Source organism: Microcaecilia unicolor, chromosome 5 (assembly GCF_901765095.1).
Source record: "Microcaecilia unicolor chromosome 5, aMicUni1.1, whole genome shotgun sequence".
Lineage (NCBI taxonomy): Eukaryota > Metazoa > Chordata > Amphibia > Gymnophiona > Siphonopidae > Microcaecilia > Microcaecilia unicolor.
In genome coordinates, this window is record NC_044035.1 from 156,912,674 (window position 1) to 156,931,264 (window position 18,591).

General features: G+C 43.0%; 1 protein-coding gene across 1 annotated transcript in view; it reads left to right on the forward strand.

Moving 5' to 3' along the window:
* LOC115470373 (arachidonate 5-lipoxygenase-like) overlaps positions 1–18,591 on the forward strand; it is a 104,745-nt gene that overhangs the window by 22,448 nt on the left and 63,706 nt on the right. Inside the window, exons 3-4 of the mRNA XM_030203482.1 lie at positions 10,279–10,360; positions 14,917–15,039. Of these exons, the coding sequence (XP_030059342.1) occupies positions 10,279–10,360; positions 14,917–15,039 (205 nt within the window). The remainder of the gene's footprint in view (positions 1–10,278; positions 10,361–14,916; positions 15,040–18,591) is intronic.

Sequence of the window (18,591 nt, forward strand, 5' to 3'; positions counted from 1 at the left end):
ATTTGGCAAAACGAAATATGAAAATGCCAGACCCTTAAGAGAAAAACTACACTGGCTTCCACTAAAAGAGCGCATTACGTTCAAAGTCTGCACTCTGGTTCATAAGATCATACACGGTGAAGTTCTGGGATATATGTCAGACCTTATAGACCTACCAACCAGAAACTCTACTAAATCACCACGCACGTTCCTGAACCTTCACTACCCCAGCTGCAAAGGGGTGAAATATAAATTAACATATGCATCCAGTTTCTCCTATATAACCAAGCAAATATGGAACGAATTACCTAAATCAATAAAAACAACACACGAAATAAATAATTTTGGTAAATTATTGAAAACTAACCTATTAACATAGTAGATGACAGCAGAAAAAGACCTGCATGGTCCATCCAGTCTGCCCAACAAGATAAACTCATATGTGCCACTTTTTGTGTATACCTTACCTTGATTTGTACCTGTCTTTTTCAGAGCACAGACCATGTAAGTCTGCCCAGCACTATCCCCGCCCCCCAACCACCAGCCCTGCCTCCCACCACCGGCTCTGGCACAGACCGTATAAGTCTGCCCAGAACTATCCCCGCCTCCCACTACCGGCTCTGCCACCCAATCTCGGCTAAGCTCCTGAGGATCAATTCCTTCTGAACAGGATTCCTTTATGTTTATCCCACGTATGTTTGAATTCCGTTACCATTTTCATCTCCACCACCTCCCGTGAGAGGGAATTCCAAGCATCCACTACTCTCTCCGTGAAAAAATACTTCCTGACATTTTTCTTGAGTCTGCCCCCCTTCAATCTCATTTCATGTCCTCTCGTTCTACTGCCTTCGCATCTCCGGAAAAGGTTTGTTTGCGGATTAATACCAATTTCCATATAATTTATAAATATGTTAAATAGTACTGGCCCCAGTAAAGATCCCTGCTGCACTCCACTGTTCACTCTCCTCCACTGAGAAATGATCATTTAATCCTACCCTCTGTTTCCTGTCCAATAACCAATTCCTAATCCACACCAGAACCTTACCTCCTATCCCATGACTCTTTGTTTTTCTCAGTAGTCTCTCAAGAGGAGCTTTATCAAAAGCTTTCTGAAAATCTAGATACACTACATCAACTGGCTCACATTTATCCACATGTTTATTCACGCCTTCAAAGAAATTAAAAAAAGCATACTACAATAATCCATCCTAAATACCAGTTAACAAAATTTACACCGAATCTTCACTAAACATAACTCTATACTTCCTGATTGTCCATAGTAATTTAACAAGATTGAAGTTTAATATTCCTGGTTGTTCAAGTTAATCTATCACGATTGAAGTTAATCCAATACCTTTTATTGCTGATTATGAAAATGTACTTTCTTTATCTGTATACCTAATCCACTCTGTCTCCTTCACCTTAAATATGTATTTCTCTTCCGGAACTGGTGATCACCATTACGGAAAAATGTAAGCTACATTGAACCTGCAAATAGGTGGGAAAATGTGGGATACAAATGCTACAAATAAATAAATAAATGTGTGCACGTTTTCCATGTATGTATACACATATTTTTATAAAATGTGCACTTACATCACAAGCCTGCCTTTGCTCCAGCCGAACTACATCCCTGAGAATGCCTACAATCATATAAAAGTAGGTGCACACTTTAAGGACAATTCTGTAACTGAGTGCCCACTTGTGTGCACTACTCATGTGCATAAATATAGAGAACACCAGTGCTTTCGAGGGAAGTGTATGCTTACACGCATAGGTAGCAGCAAAGTGACAAAGTGCTGTTCTGTAAGGGTACATGTAAGTGGCCTAGGGTCTATTCTATAAATTACTACCTCAGTCTAGGCGCCCCAATGCCTTGCACTTAGTGCCAATTCTATAATGGTATCTTGGCGCCAAGATTCTGTTATAGAATACTAGCTTAAAGTCAGCATTAGCATACCCATGTGTAAGTGCGCCCTCTTACACCATATCAGTGGCAGGCATAATTTAGTGGTGCACATAGTTTATAGTATTCTATAAACTACACACATACTTGAGAAACATGTCCATGGCCAACACATGCTCCATGCAGGTGTTTGCCCCCTATGCAGTTAAGAGCTACCCTATTGCACATACCTATCAATTTAATGGTGCCTGTGACATGTCTAAGTGGTGCCTACTTCTAGGTGCCTGTAGGGAAAGAACATAAGCGTAAGAGCATAAGCATTGCCATGCTGGGACAGACCGAAGGTCCATCAAGCCCAGTATCACCACCTAGCGGTAGGAAAGAGATGTTCAAATACCATATTATTCACTCTGGAACAAATACATATCCTAAATGAGTTGTTCCAAGTTCAGATCCCTAAGATATGTTTAAACTATGAGACTAAGAACACAAAACTGATAGAAATAACAAAGAATGTACTTACATGAGGAATAGAACTATTTAAAGTATAAACGAATTAATAAAGTTAGGAATTACTAGAAAATAAAAGGTATGTTTGAACTTTAGAATATCACAGAATAAGAGTAAAATATTGGTTCTTTAAATGCTAGCACAAACACCAATTCTGATATTGGAACAAACACACATTCCCTGTTGGCAAAATGCCTACTGTCTGTTACCCACAAGTGATTACAGATTTTGACCATACAACCTGCGTGTAGGTGTTTATCTTCACAGGCAGTGCTTGATCTGAAGTGTTCCAGTGCCCAATGAGATGAATTAATGGAAGATGAAAGTTGTATTTGTAGCTTGATGAGGAGAGGTCAGTCCAGATGAGCTGAGTTGATGTCTTTTATATCATTTGTTGTAATCAGCACTGTCTTGGTTGGTTTGATAAGATCATGGCAGGTGATTTATAATGCCTCTGTATCGCTCCATGCTGCAACCTCACCTTGAGTATTATGTTCAATTCTGGTTGCCATATCTCAAAATTAGACGTAGAAAAAGTTGATATTGTGTATCTGGATTTTCAGAAGGCATTTGACAAAGTACCTAAAGAAAGACTCCAGAAGAAATTGGAGAGTCACAGGATAGAAGGTAGGGTTCTATTGTGGATTAAAAACTGGTTAAAAGATAGAAAACAGAGAGTAGTGTTAAATGGTCAGGGGTCTGTGCTAGGACTGCTGCTTTTTAACATATTTATAAATGACCTAGATATGGGAATAACTAGTGAGGTAATTAAATTTGCTAATGACACATAGTTATTTAAAGTTGTTAAATCGTAGGAGGATTGTGAAAAATTACAAGAGGACCTTACGAGACTGGGTGTCTAAATGGCAGATGACATTTAATGTGAGCAAGTGCAAAGTGATGCATGTGGGAAAGAGGAACCCAAATTATAGTTACATCATGCAAGATTCCATGTTAGGAGTCATAGACCAAGAAAGGGATCTAGGTGTCGTCATTGATAAGTTGAAAGCTTCTGCTCACTGTGCTGCGGCGACTAAGAAAGCAAATAGAATGTTATGTATTATTAGGAAGGAATAAAAAACAAAAAGGAGGACGCTATAATGCCTTTGTATCGCTCCATGGTGTGATTGCACCTCAACTATTGTGTTCAATTCTGGTCGCCGCATCTCAAAAAAGATATAGTGGAATTAGAAAAGGTGCAGCGAAGGGCAACGAAAATGATAAAGGGGATGGGACGTGAGAGTAAGCAAGAGGAATGAAGGGAGCAGAGATAGGGAGAGGAGACGTGGCTAGTTTGTGAAGATGCTTATGTAAGGGGTAGCCTTCATGAACAGCACATTGAAAAAGGCAAGTGCCAGGTGTACTGTTGCTTCAGTGAGATGAAGTTGATTGGAAATGTATCAGAGATAGAATATTTTTCCACTTTTCTTGGAGCTTTTTCTTTCATTTTGTTTCTAATATCGTAAGATGAATGCAAAGGAAAACGTGTGAGTTCTCGCTTGCCACAGTTATCTATGGGAGAAAAAAAATTGACAACTGACTACCCAATATTTAGCAGTACTTATACAGATAGGGGGGGCTAGATTCTATATATGGCGCTTGAAAATTCTGCCCAGAAAAAAGGTACGCCTAGGCGTATTCTCTAAAGCACCTCTATATTTTAAAGAATAGGCTTAAATTTCCGCATGGTATATAACATAGTAACATAGTAACATAGTAGATGACGGCAGAAAAAGACCTGCACGGTCCATCTAGTCTGCCCACGATAAACTCATATGTGTATACCTTACCCTGATTTGTACCTGTCTTTTCCAGGGCACAGCCGTATAAATCTGTGCAGCAGTATTTCCCATCTCCCAACCACCAGTCCCTCCTCCCATCACCGGCTCCGGCACAGACCCCGTATAAAAAGTCTGCCCTCCCCCATCCTAGCCTCTCAACCACCAACCCCTCTTCCCCCTGCCTCCCAATTTCAGTTAAGCTTCTGTGGATCCATTCCTTCTGCACAGGATTCCTTTATGCCTGTCCCACGCATGCTTGAATTCCGTTACCGTTTTCATCTCCACCACCTCCCGCGGGAGGGCATTCCAAGCGTTCACCACCCTCTCCGTGAAGAAATACTTCCTGACATCTTTCCTGAGTCTGCCCCCCTTCAATCTCATTTCATGTCCTCTCGTTCTACCGCCTTCCCATCTCCGGAAAAGATTCGTTTGCGGATTAATACCTTTCAAATATTTGAACGTCTGTATCATATCACCCCTGTTCCTCCTTTCCTCCAGAGTATACATGTTCAGGTCAGCAAGCCTCTCTTCATACGTCTTGGAACGCAACTCCCATACCATCCTCGTAGCTTTTCTTTGCACCGCTTCCATTTTTTTAACATCCTTCGCAAGGTACGGCCTCCAAAACTGAACACAATACTCCAGGTGGGGCCTCACCAACGTCTTATACAGGGGCATTAAAACCTCCTTTTTTCTGCTGGTCACACCTCTCTCTATACAGCCTAGCAACCTTCTCGCTACGGCCACCGCCTTGTCGCACTGTTTCATCGCCTTCAGGTCCTCAGATACTATCACCCCAAGATCCCTCTCCCCGTCCGTGTCTATCAGGCTCTCCCCACCTAACACATACGCCTCCCTTGGATTTCTACTCCCTAAGTGCATCACTTTGCATTTCTTCGCATTGAATTTTAATTGCCAAACGTTAGACCATTTTTCCAGCTTCTTCAGATCTTTTTTCATGTTTTCCACTCCCTCCGGGGTGTCCACTCTGTTGCAAATCTTGGTGTCATCCGCAAAAAGGCAAACTTTACCTTGTAACTCTTCGGCAATGTCACTCACAAATATATTGAACAGAATGGGCCCCAGCACCGATCCCTGAGGCACTCCACTACTCACCTTTCCCTCCTCCGAGCGAACTCCATTTACCACCACCCTCTGGCGTCTGCCTGTCAACCAGTTCCTAATCCAGTTTACCACTTCGGGTCCTATCTTCAGCCCTTCTAGTTTATTCAAGAGCCTCCTGTGGGGAACCGTGTCAAAAGCCTTGCTGAAATCTAAGTAGATGACGTCCATAGCCCGTCCTTGATTTAATTCTCCCGTCACCCAGTCAAAGAATTCAATGAGATTTGTTTGGCACGACTTCCCTTTGGTGAAACCATGTTGTCTGGGATCTTGCAACTTATTGGCTTCCAGGAAATTCACTATCCTTTCCTTCAGCATGGCTTCCATTACTTTTCCAATAACCGAAGTGAGGCTTACCGGCCTGTAGTTTCCAGCTTCTTCCCTATCCCCACTTTTGTGAAGAGGGACCACCTCCGCCGTTCTCCAATCCCTCGGAACCTCTCCCGTCTCCAAGGATTTATTAAACAAATCTTTAAGAGGACCCGCCAGAACCTCTCTGAGTTCCCTCAGTATTCTGGGGTGGATCCCGTCCGGCCCCATGGCTTTGTCCACATTTAGCTTTCCAAGTTGTTCATATACACTCTCTTCCGTGAACGGTGCTTTATCCAGTTCATTTTCAGGTGTACTTTTGCCAGTCCCTCTCGGTCCTTCCCCAGGATTTTCTTCAGTAAAAACAGAACAAAAGTATCTATTTAGCAAATTGGCTTTTTCTTCATCATTTTCTACATAGCGTTTTGCTGTATCTTTTAGTCTTACAATCCCCTTTTTAGTCTTTCTCCTTTCACTAATATACCTGAAGAAGTTTTTGTCTCCCCTCCGTACATTTCTAGCCATTTGTTCTTCCGCTTGCGCCTTTGCCAGACGTACCTCTCTCTTGGCTTCTTTCAGTTTCATCCGGTATTCCTCCCCGTGTTCCTCTACTTGAGATTTTTTGTATTTCTGGAACGCTAACTCTTTAGCCTTTATTTTCTCAGCCACTTGCTTTGAAAACCATATCGGTTTCCTTTTTCTCTTGCTTTTATTTACCCTCCTTACATAAAGGTCTGTGGCCCTGTTTATTACTTCTTTTAGCCTGGACCACTGTCCTTCCACTTCTCGTATGTCCTCCCAGCCCCTCAGCTCCTTCCTCAGGTATTCTTCCATTTTGTTAAAGTCAGCTCGCTTGAAATCCAGGACTTTGAGTTTAGAGTGGCTGCCATCCACATGAGCCGTTATATCAAAACAAACCGTTTGATGGTCACTGTTTCCCAGGTGTGCAGCCACTTGGACATTTGACACACTATCCCCATTCGTGAGCACCAGATCCAACGTGGCTCCCTCCCTCGTGGGTTCGTTCACCATTTGTCTGAGCTGAGCACTTTGGAAAGCATCCACAATCTCTCTACTTCTTTCTGATTTTGCAGACGGAACCTTCCAATCTACATCCGGCAGATTAAAATCTCCCAACAACAGCACCTCTCTTTTCTTCCCCAACTTTTGAATATCAGCGATCAGATCTTTATCTAGTTCTTCCAAATGTGTCGGGGGTCTATAGACAACACCCACGTGGACCAAGGTTCTATCCTCTCTTTCTAAGGTGATCCATATCGCTTCTTCCTTTCCCCACTTCCCTGTCATTTCAGTTGCTGCGATATCATCTCTCACATACAGAGCTACTCCTCCACCTTTACGTCCCTCCCTATCCTTCCTAAAAAGGTTATAGCCTGGTATGTTTACATGCTGAGCATCTCTCCACATCACCAAATTTAGTTGCAGCCATTTACGTTATGTTTTACTTAGGTGTAAAGCTCAATGTCTAAATGGATGTATTCTATAACAAAGCGCATAGATTTTAGAAATTCCCACACCCCACACCCCCTTGTCATGTCCTATTGTGGATTAAAAACTGGTTGAAGGATAGGAAACAGAGAGTGGGGTTAAATGGGCAGTATTCACAATGGAGAAGGGTAGTTAGTGGGGTCCCTCAGGGGTCTGTGCTAGGACCGCTGCTTTTTAATATATTTATAAATGATTTAGAGATGGGAGTAACTAGCGAGGTAATTAAATTTGCTGATGACACAAAGTTATTCAAAGTCGTTAACTCGCGACAGGATTGTGAAAAATTACAAGACTTACGAGACTGGGAGACTGGGCGGCTAAATGGCAGATGACGTTTAATGTGAGCAACTGCAAGGTGATGCATGTGGGAAAAAAGAACCCGAATTATAGCTACGTCATGCAAGGTTCCACGTTAGGAGTTATGGACCAAGAAAGGGATCTGGGTGTCGTCGTCGATAACACACTGAAACCTTCTGCTCAGTGTGCTGCTGCGGCTAGGAAAGCGAATAGAATGTTGGGTATTATTAGGAAAGGTATGGAAAACAGGTGTGAGGATGTTATAATGCCGTTGTATCGCTCCATGGTGCGACCGCACCTTGAGTATTGTGTTCAATTCTGGTCGCCGCATCTCAAGAAAGATATAGTAGAATTGGAAAAGGTGCAGCGAAGGGCGACTAAAATGATAGCGGGGATGGGACGACTTCCCTATGAAGAAAGACTAAGGAGGCTAGGGCTATTCAGCTTGGAGAAGAGACGGCTGAGGGGAGACATGATAGAGGTATATAAAATAATGAGTGGAGTGGAACAGGTGGATGTGAAGCGTCTGTTCACACTTTCCAAAAATACTAGGACTAGGGGGCATGCGATTAAACTACAGTGTAGTAAATTTAAAACAAATCGGAGAAAATTTTTCTTCACCCAACGTGTAATTAAACTCTGGAATTCATTGCCGGAAAATGTGGTGAAGGCGGTTAGCTTAGCAGAGTTTAAAAAGGGGTTGGACGGTTTGCTAAAGGACAAGTCCATAAACCGCTACTAAACGGACTTCGAAAAATACAAAATCCCAGGAATAACATGTATAGAATGTTTGTACGTTTGGGAAGCTTGCCAGGTGCCCTTGGCCTGGATTGGCCGCTGTCGTGGATAAGATGCTGGGCTCGATGGACCCTTGGTCTTTTCCCAGTATGGCATTACTTATGTACTTATGTACTTATGCGACTTAGATTTTAAGTGCCCCACATTACAAAATACATTTAGCAAGTTGCGTGCTTAAATCTTAATGCCAATTACTGCTAATTGCTTGTTAACGTCCAATTGATAGCGCTGATTAGATAGTTAACCAATTAAGTTATGCACACTGTTATAGAATACGCTTTGATTTCTGCCCAGATAATAAGGCGCAATATATAGAATCCCAGGAAAATTGCTGCTGAAAATTTATGCAGACTGTGATAGCGCTGAGGTAGTGTGAAGGTGGAACCTCCCTACTGATATCTGGTCCTTCGAGCCGGAAATCAGAGGGGGAGGGTGGTGGTATTAAAACTTTCACAGGAGTGGTTGGGAAAGGTGGTATTGGAATAGGAACTTTATGTAGAGAAATAGTCTGTAAGGGAATAAGCTCTTCTGGAGTGAACAGCGGCGGAACTTGCTGTGGCATTTATCTGACTTGATTCGGGAAGTACAAATGTAGAATGTCGAGCAGCTCACTGATGTTGCTGTGCAAATTCTGTACTGTTGAAAACGCAACAGACTCTTGTTCTTCCAGATTCAACTGTCCTGCTAAGTTGCGGACTTGGGTGAGATCTTCTGCAAGGTTACGGATTCGGATGAGACGGATGCGAAGATCAACGTAGGGAAGTGGGAATGCTGGAACAGTGGGAGGTGGAGGTGAGGATGGCAACTCAAAAGCTGGTTCAAATACAGGTGGTTGTTCAGATGGTGACTCTGGAGATTCTGCGAAGGTTTGGATGACTATCTCAGCCAGATCAAGGAGGGTAATTGATGGCACATGATCTCAGAAATTGAGAAATATTAGAAAAAAAAGGTGCCTCACAATACACTTGTATTAGGATCTGGGGCTATAAAAGAGATAAGATTTAGACAGGGGGTTGGAGTCCTCCCCAACGCTTTCTCAGACGGCGGAGCCCTATGCGACTGAAACCAGATCTGTTTGATGTCTGTACTTAATTGAAAACTTGGTAAGAATAAAGTCTTCTTTCTGAAATCTATCTCTGTCTTTATTTCCAATAATTCTTTACCTGTCATTCTAACTAAAAACTAAGCCACATACGATTAACACACACTTTTTACACTAATTTTTATAGATTTCTAATACCATATATATGGGAACATAAATGGGCAAAGATATACTTAGATCCTGATAGACAGAAGGCCATGGTCATGGACATTATCCTAGACTTACGCCTTCTGGTATCTACACAACAGAGATATCACTGGGATGGAATATCAAAAGGATTTAGGCAGGCGGCCCAACACATAGTGGAAGCGCAGACCCTTTGTCCCTGGAGAAGGGTATTTCTAGGGCGCAAAGAGGGCCTTTAAAATTTACAGAAACAATGCTATACACCCTTTTTCATAGAACACCAGCACAATATGATAGCATTTAAAAAGGAGAAAAACACCAGCTTCTTAACGGCAAAACAAAACATGTGGTAGTAATATGCAGCGGGCATCCTGAAATGCTATCGGTTAATCGTTCAACCGGAAATAAATGCGTATCAAGCATACTGCGGATTAGTAAGACATGTATCTCTACAGGGCAAAAGAAATGTAACACTACTCCACGCATATACTGCCAGACTCATGGCGGAGTAAGCAATTCTGTGGCCTATGGTTAATGCCTTTCATCTTACTTTGTAAATTTTAATTTAAATTATATGATGCAGAGTTGACGGAATCATCTATTTTTGCCTCAACATCATTGTTTTATTTTGTTTTATGTTTTGTATATACAAGAATTTTTATGCTGATTTTGCTAACTGCTAAGAGAAACTTTGCTTTGGGTCTGTGGAAACAGGTATCCTCTAAATAAAATGACTTTCAAACTATCACAGTCACTGGTACTTGTAGGTCAGTTTGAGCAGCCCTTTTTTTCATAATCTGTATGTTGTGTCAAATGCTTCTCATTCTTTCTCTTCACAGCAAAGTTGCCTCAGGATGATAAAATTCAAATTCTAAAACAGTACAGAGAAAAGGAGTTGGAAGAGCGACAGAAAATCTTTCGGTATGCTTTTTGAACCTTTTTCCACTTTTCCGTGGTACAAAATTCAGGTACAGGACTCAGTTTTCAAAGGCTTTAGTTGCCTAATTTGGAGAGTTAAGACAGCTAAATGTGCCTCTTTGAAGTTCCTAAATCTAGGAACAGTTTCACAAGGTGCCTACATTTAGCAAATCAAAAGAATGTGACCCACCTGAGAGGCAGGTTTCAGTCGGAGGAAGCAAAGCAGGCACTTTCACTGATTTTCAGTGTTAGCCATCTTACTTGGGATGACCAAACCTAGTCTTAAGGGTAACTGACTTAAATCTAACTGTGCTATCCGTCCCTCCTACCAGAGGTGAAAATCATTTTGGCCATTCAGCAACCCATATTTCCCCTTCCAACCACTGGGTCATTAAAAAAAAGAAAACTGTTGTGTCTTTTCTCTCAATTCCAACTTTCTCCCACTCAATTCTAAAAAGAAATAACCCCCACTTCCCCTGTGATGCGGCCACCCTCATGTCCAATCATAAAAAGTTATGTTCTGTGTAACTGCTAAATAGCACTTTGTAAAACCTAACTCCTCCCCCCTTTTACAAAGCTACACTAGTGGCTGCCGGTGTGCTAATGCCAACATGACCCATTCAAAGGAATGGGCTGTGTTGGCATCCATGCTGCAGCCGCTAGCGCAGCTTTGTAAAAGATGGAATAAGATATAAATTCAGGAGAGCCCTTAAAATTGATTTTCTATTCTTTTTTTTTAAATATATTTTTATTCACACAATAACAAGTTGTAGTTACAAAATGCAAGCAACACCGCTCAATGTACAATCCGAAATCACCAGTCCATATCTATATTCTACAGCTATGTCTGCCCAAAGGTCTTTGGTACAACCTGCATTGTATTTTATTAATTAATCCCCCCAACCATACAACCTTACACTCCAATAAATTCTATTCTATTCTCTGTTTGTATACTGGCGACTCTCCCAAAGGATTCAAAACAGTTAATAAAAAGATATTATTACCTTCTTAATTTAAAAAAAAAAAAAGGTACCTATTTCCTATCGTCTTATGGAGTTCTACTTTTATTTTCTTAACATTGTTTTTATTATTAACTGCTTTGATTTGTCTGTCAACTAAAGCAGTATATTAAGTTTTTAAACTATAAACAATAAACCTTGTAAGTGTTACAGATTATGGCTACTCATATTCCCAGTCATAGGAACACTCCCCTGCTTCCCAAATGTGTAATCAACCAATAGTGCTCAAAATTAAACCAAGTCTCCAATATACAAAAAATCTTCAGCCTCACAGCATATAGGAAAGTCACAGTTCACTAATCTCAGTAAACCTCAAATCTTTTAAATATGAAATGAAGAACTTAACCAAAGGGCAAACTGCCATGGTCCCCCGATGCCCGACTCCACACCAAGTTATGTGTTTCAAGTAAACTACCTCAGTGCTAGGGACTCATCGTGTTACTCTCAAGTAGAAATTCTGTCTCAGAGCTACAGGCATTGCTGGTATGTCTATCATGAGGTGTCAGTGGGTTTTTTTTTGTTTGTTTGGTTTTTTTTTATAGATACTGTCAGACACTCAAGGTGCCCTACAGTTGGTGTCACACCAAAGCTTTATTGCTCTACTGTACAATGGTCACACAGAACATATTTTCTTGATATTTGCTTTCAAGCATTGGTTCTCTTTGATCTGGATTGTAATCTGTGGTGTACAATCATAAAAACTTGGCTAGCTTGCTACACAGTCTGTAATTTCGATCAGTTTAACTGTACAAAGAACTTGCCTGGAGTCTAGCCACTCACCTGTTTATCCCAACTGATTGTACTAGCCATCTTGTCCCCATCTATATATCTGCACTTGGCCCCTCAGCTACATGGTAAGCTGTATTGTAGAAAATCATTAGCATCATATCTATATTATTTGAATGTTCTAATGTGTGCTTATTAGATGATTATGCTGACATCACATTAAAATCCCTGTTATTTTAATTTCAGTGCTGGTAAATTTGTATATTTTTGATACTGTTTCATGGTAGTCCTATTGTCAGGTTTTAAGTTTACCTCATTTATTGTATTTATGTTTATATTTGGCCATTTTTACTATGGTTTTATGTTAAACTGTACCTGTGTTACAGGAATTAATATTTAATTTGGGGAAATTGCTCGGAGCATTCGCTAATATTTATATTTTAAGAACAGGTGCTGTATTATAAGTTTTAGGATATATATTTTGGTTAATTCTCCACCAATTACCTATATGGTAATAAGATTTACAATTGCAATGAATTAGAGGAATTAAATGCTATATTTATTAGATTACATTAACCTTCATTGCCAGGTCTAAGAACATGTGCAAAGAACAGGAAAAGACCATATATTTAGCTTCAGAAAAGGTTTATTTACAATACAGGTTTCAGTAATTGCAGCAAGAGGTAGTCTTAAAAAGGATCTTTTAAAAAAGGATCTTGGAACAGAGAATTTGTGCTTTAAAAACAACAAGGTAACAGAGTTTAGATCAAAAGGTTATAAGTTAACTTACAAAAGTCCTTTGTTGTAGAAGCTGAGTGATGAGTATATGGTGATAGAAGGAGAGATCCTCACAGCAGGGAGACAAGCTGCAGGTCCCCAGAGCAGCAGATCCCAAAGAGAGTCTCTGTAGCAGTAGCAGGGCTTCAGCAGAGAAGGATCTGGGCTGCAGCCGAAGAGAAGAATCTGCTTCTTGGGGAAACAGCTTCTGCTTTATATACTGTTAGTTTGCAGGGAAATATGAGTGCATGTCCTGGATCATTTTCTTCCTGGTTTGTACTGAGTAATTTGCAAGGCATTATGGTTAATGTAGTCTGTTCACATGATCACATTATAAGTCTTTCCTTTCTGCACATGTCCTGGTGTCTTCCTGTCTGATAGCTGATGGGAGGGGGCAGGTATACATCTGATAACAAGCAAATAGGTTTGTTTATGGTTTCCTCTGAAGCCTTTGTCTTCAATAGCTGGATTTACACCTTCTCCAGCCTGTCTCCTTTTTGTCTCCATGTGTCTTTGATCTTTGGAGATGTCTTGGTGATCCACCCAGTCAGCTTTTGTTACCAGTTCTTTCAGAAGAGTGCACACTCTTAACAAAGACTGCACGCTCTTACCACAGATATGCACTTTTTTGGGAGAGTGTGCACTCTTTCAGAAAAGTGCACACTCTTAACAGACTGCACGCTCTTACCATAGAGTATGCGCTTTTTCAGAGATGTGTGCACTCTTTCAGAAGAGTGCACACTGTTAAATTCTATATGCTTTTACCACAGAATATATGCTATTTTGGAAGTGAGGACTCTTTCAGAAGAGTGCACACTCTTAACAAAGACTGCACGCTCTTACCACAGAGTGTGCACTTTTTTGGGAGAGTGTGTACGCTTAACTACATTGCCCCCTTGAAAGTAGATAAAACCACAAAATGAACAATGCTGAAATGACATAGGAAACAAATCAAACTGAACATTTTTGTCCTTTCCAATGCTTCCTCCTACAGCCCATAACTGCAAGGGAGGCATATACAAGAGCACGGGCATGTCTCCAACATACAGGTGCAACACATAGAATAAAATGATATGTTCGAATCTTGCTGCACTTAGGCGTCCTGATTCCATAATAGAATGGGCACTCCTTGCACAGCCTAAATAGAGGTGCCCTGTTTTAGCATTGCCCTTGTATGGCTCAATGCTCAGAACTGCCACAGTAAGCCAACAGTGCAGAAATTATACTGCCATAACAGAGCAGAAAATTAGCTTGCCAATGCTCAATGGAAATAGTATGCATGCATAGTTTTACAACAAAAGTAAGGAGGGTGATGTGCTTGACAGATGCACAGAAAAGCTCTGCGGTAAGCCCTGCTCTTGTGCACATGCACCAGGCAAAACCAAATGTGAAGCACACATTGGCTTCTGTTTTCTGCGCCTTTAAATATACGCATTTCAAAATTATTTTAACTTGGAAAGCTTATATTCTAAAAGCAGGAAACAGGCTCCAAGTGTGCTTTCACTTTCAGGTTTGCTTAGACTTATGCACATTTGTTTCGCACAACTGGTACTTACGATGTTCCATGGGCTTCCTTCTGCTTTGACATTAAAGAAAATCCACCAGATTCTAAAGAAAGAATCATGAAAAATCCTCTCTTCAAACACACTAATGCCTGCTCTGGGCTGGCATTTTTTCAGTGGTAAGGGTGGCTTTGTCTTGTGTACTGTAGGAAATGACATCATTAACATTCATTTGACTATATTAGCATGCTATTCGCACCAATCTTTGGTGTGCTTGTTTCCTGTGCTAGGGCCTCTGAGCAGTCTGCATTCACTAATGCAGGCGCTAGTCCAGTGCTAATGGCCTCTTGCTCCCGCATTTGCTTCTCAACATCAGGGGGGCTTCTGTGTATTGCAGTTTGTTGCACTTAACACCACTTCTTATGATGGTGTTAAGGGATCTGTGCTATCTGTCATGGTAACAGTTAACTCATTTTAGTAAAAAGTCCCCTAAACGTATGGGATTAAACCAGTCTCTTGCATTTTTTTTCTCTAGGTGGAATGAATGGCAACCTGGCTTCCTTCTCAGCATTGATGCACACACTTACAGCGAACTCCCTCGTGACATTCAGTTTGATGGTCAAAAAGAATTTGACTTTACTTCAAATTATATTAGAGCGTAAGTATTGCCATTTTAGCTTGTCAGCGATTGAACTGTTTTTTTTATTTTGTTTTTTTTTTCAGATTAATGGGCCTAGAGTGGCATCTAGAGGAAAAGAAGTTCTACAGCAGTTGAGTTTTAAAGCATTGCTGGACCTCTGTTTTCAGCAGGAGAGTGAAGGGCACAGTCAGACTAATGAAGAGTAAAGACCCCAGCTAGAACTTTGAGAAAATAGATTCAGAGTCTACACAGGAAGTGACTGAGAACTTGCTTTACTCCTGGTAAAACATAAATCTTCCCAGGAGTGAGGACTTAAGTAAAACAAGTGAGGCTGTGCTAAAAGCCAACATGTAAAAACTAGTCAGAATAAGGCAGGTGTATTCTGGGTTGCAGCATAAGGCAGACAAAAAGAAAGAACTGACACTAGGTTCTGTGCCTACTACAATCCAAGAAAAGAGTGAAGAAAAGCACAAAAAAATAATAGCCTATTACGTCTAATTTAGTTTAATTTAGTTTACTTTTCAGTTTGATGTTTTACCTATGGTTAACCATCTCTAAGCAAATTACACACCACCAAGGATCAGATCCAAAGAGGGGGAGTCATTTTGGATCTGGTCCTTGGTGGCGTGCAGGGCATAGTGCGAGAAGTGGCAGTGTTGTGTCCACTGGGAAACAGTATTCCTTGTCATCAAGCAGATGCAGTCATTACAGATGGATTGTGTCCATCAACCAGCAGAGGGAGATAGAGAGCACACTTTTTTCAGTGCCTCATACCAGCTTGCTCCACTGCCTCTCTTCAGTATTCTCTATCTCCCCTAGCAGAGTGGCTGCAGCTTCTTGAGCTCCATGTAAAATCTGCCTGGAGGTTGCTCCTGTGCTTTTGCCAGTTGTTAGCAGGGGTGTTGGAGGCTATAGCAGCTTCACTTTAAAGGCACATAGGTTCGCCCTTTCCCTGCCTTACCCATACCTCCATGGATGTGGACACATTGCTTAGCTTTCCCTGTCCTTCCCCACCAACAGTGGATGCAGGCACATAGGTTCGCCCTTTCCCTGCCTTTCCCATTCACCTGAGCCTCCGGAGTTCTATTTACCTCTGCTTTCCTCACAGCGTTAAAAAAAAAAAAAAGGGAACAGAGGTTTTTCCTTGCCTTTTTCTGTGGGACCGGAGCTGTGATACTCAGTCCAGTGAGGTAAGAGTGTTTTCTGACTCCTCCGGGGTGGGCCCGTGATCGGGGTGATTTTGGCGTGAACCGCCGTTTTCGGCGATGGCTGTGGAGACAGTAAAGCGCTGTTCCAAGTGTGGCAAGCGCAGATCAGCAGCGGGGCTCTGTAAATCGTGCTGTACAGACGTTAGAGCCGGCCCGAGCATGGCGAACGACGATTCTTCACGCTCTGAGCTGGCAGCGGGCGCCAGTTTGAATTTACCACATGGCGCGACCTCTGCTGAGTCGGAGAGTCCTGAACCCGGGGGGAGGCCTCGGAGTGAGGCTGATATGGGAGCTACTAGCCCCGGCAGAGATCTGGGTGCCCAGGGTGAGTTTTTCTCCCCTGATTTTGTCTTATTAATGCATAAAGCATACATGCTTAAAAGAGCTCTCCCACAAAGCCCGGCATGGGCCTCTTCTAATGCCCCCCCCCTCCCCCCCGGTGGATTCTAGCCTGGGTATGCCCTCTGAGGCGTTATTCCCTGATAATTGGCAGAATATGAAGCGCAGAAGGGCTCATTCCCCTTCAGAGAGTGCTGCACCTCCTTTTTCCCCCCGCCCCCCGTGGTCGGGCTGCGAGGATTCGAAGGACTCTGGCAGGCCTTCATGGTCTGAGGAGCCAGAGTCTGGTGCAGAAGTGACTCAGGATCTGGACGATCCCTCCGCGGTGAGGATTTTCCACCGTGATGAGCTGCCAGCGCTTATTTCTGATGCCCTGCAGGCTCTCTCTATTGAGGACCCTGCCAGTGGCACAGCCTCCTCTGTGAATCCTAGGATGGCTAGTACCAAAAAGTCTGCTCGAGCCTTTCCTTTGCATGACTCCATCCAAGAGCTTATTTTGGCTCAATGTGCTGACCCCTAGGGACCTTTGAAAGTTTCCAGGGCTATGGGGCAATTATACCCTCTGAGTGAGGAGCATATGGCTCGCTTTGCTATGCCTAAAGTGGATGCCCTAGTCACAGCTGTGACAAAGAGAACTACCCTCCCTGTTGAAGGAGGTGTTGCCCTGAAGGATATTCAAGACCGTAGACTGGAATCAGCACTTAAACGGTCATTTGAAATTGCAGGTCTCACTATTCGGGCGTCTGCATGCAGTTGTTATGCTGCTAGAGCCTGCCTGGCTTGGTTGCAACAGGCAGTGGAACAACCCGGTGATGGAGCGGAGCCCTTTTCAGATGTGGCTCCGTGGATGGAGTCGGCCTTGTCCTTTCTTGCTGACGCCCTTTATGATATTGTCAGAGCTTCGGCTAAACACATGGCAGTAGCAGTGGCGGCTCGCCGTCTTCTTTGGCTACGGCATTGAGCGGCGGACATGGCCTCTAAGCAAAGGTTGGTGAACTTGCCCTTTCAAGGCCTTCTCCTGTTTGGTGAGGAGTTGGAGAAAATTGTGAAGGGCCTGGGTGAGGCTAAACCCCAGCGCTTGCCCGAAGATAGGCCTCGGCCTTCCTCTAAGGGTGCGGCGGTCCACTCCTCTTACAGACCTCCCTTCCGAGAAGCTCGAAGGTACCGCCCAGGTCGTTCTGCTGGGTTCACTTCTCGTGGCCGTTTTCAGCAGAGGAACTCCTTTCACTCGGACAAACGTTCCACAGCCGCTGGCTCAAGGCCTGGAGTTCAGGGGCGACCCTCTCAAAGATGGTGCGCCGGCCCTCTCCTCGAGTCCTGTCTTTGCCGAGGAGTGGGCCAACATTTTTTTTTTTTTTTGTTACATTTGTACCCCGCGCTTTCCCACTCATGGCAGGCTCAATGCGGCGGGCAATGGAGGGTTAAGTGACTTGCCCAGAGTCACAAGGAGCTGCCTGTGCCAGGAATCGAACTCAGTTCCTCAGTTCCCCAGGACCAAAGTCCACCACCCTAACCACTAGGCCACTCCTCCACTCAGTGGATCTTGGACCTGATCAGAGACAGTTACAGAATAGAATTCGACGCCCCTGTAAGAGACGTGTTTGTGGAGTCCCGATGCGGTTCTGCCGCCAAACGGGCGGCAGTAGAGGAGACTTTACAAGGTCTGATTCAGATAGGGGCCGTGTCCCCGGTACCTCCCGCCGAACACGGCTGCGGCCGCTACTCCATCTACTTTGTGGTGCCACGAAAAGTAGGGTCTTTTCGCCCTATTCTGGACTTAAAAGAATTAAACAAGTCCCTGAGAGTGCGGCATTTTCACATGGAAACCCTGCGCTCCGTCATTGCGGCGGTACAGCCAGGAGAGTTTCTCACGTCTCTGGACCTGAAAGAAGCTTACTTGCACATTCCAATTTGGCCCCCGCACCAGAAGTTTCTGAGGTTTGCGGTGATGGGAAAGCATTTCCAGTTCCGGGCCTTGCCTTTTGGCCTCGCCACAGCTCCCCGCACCTTTTCGAAGGTTATG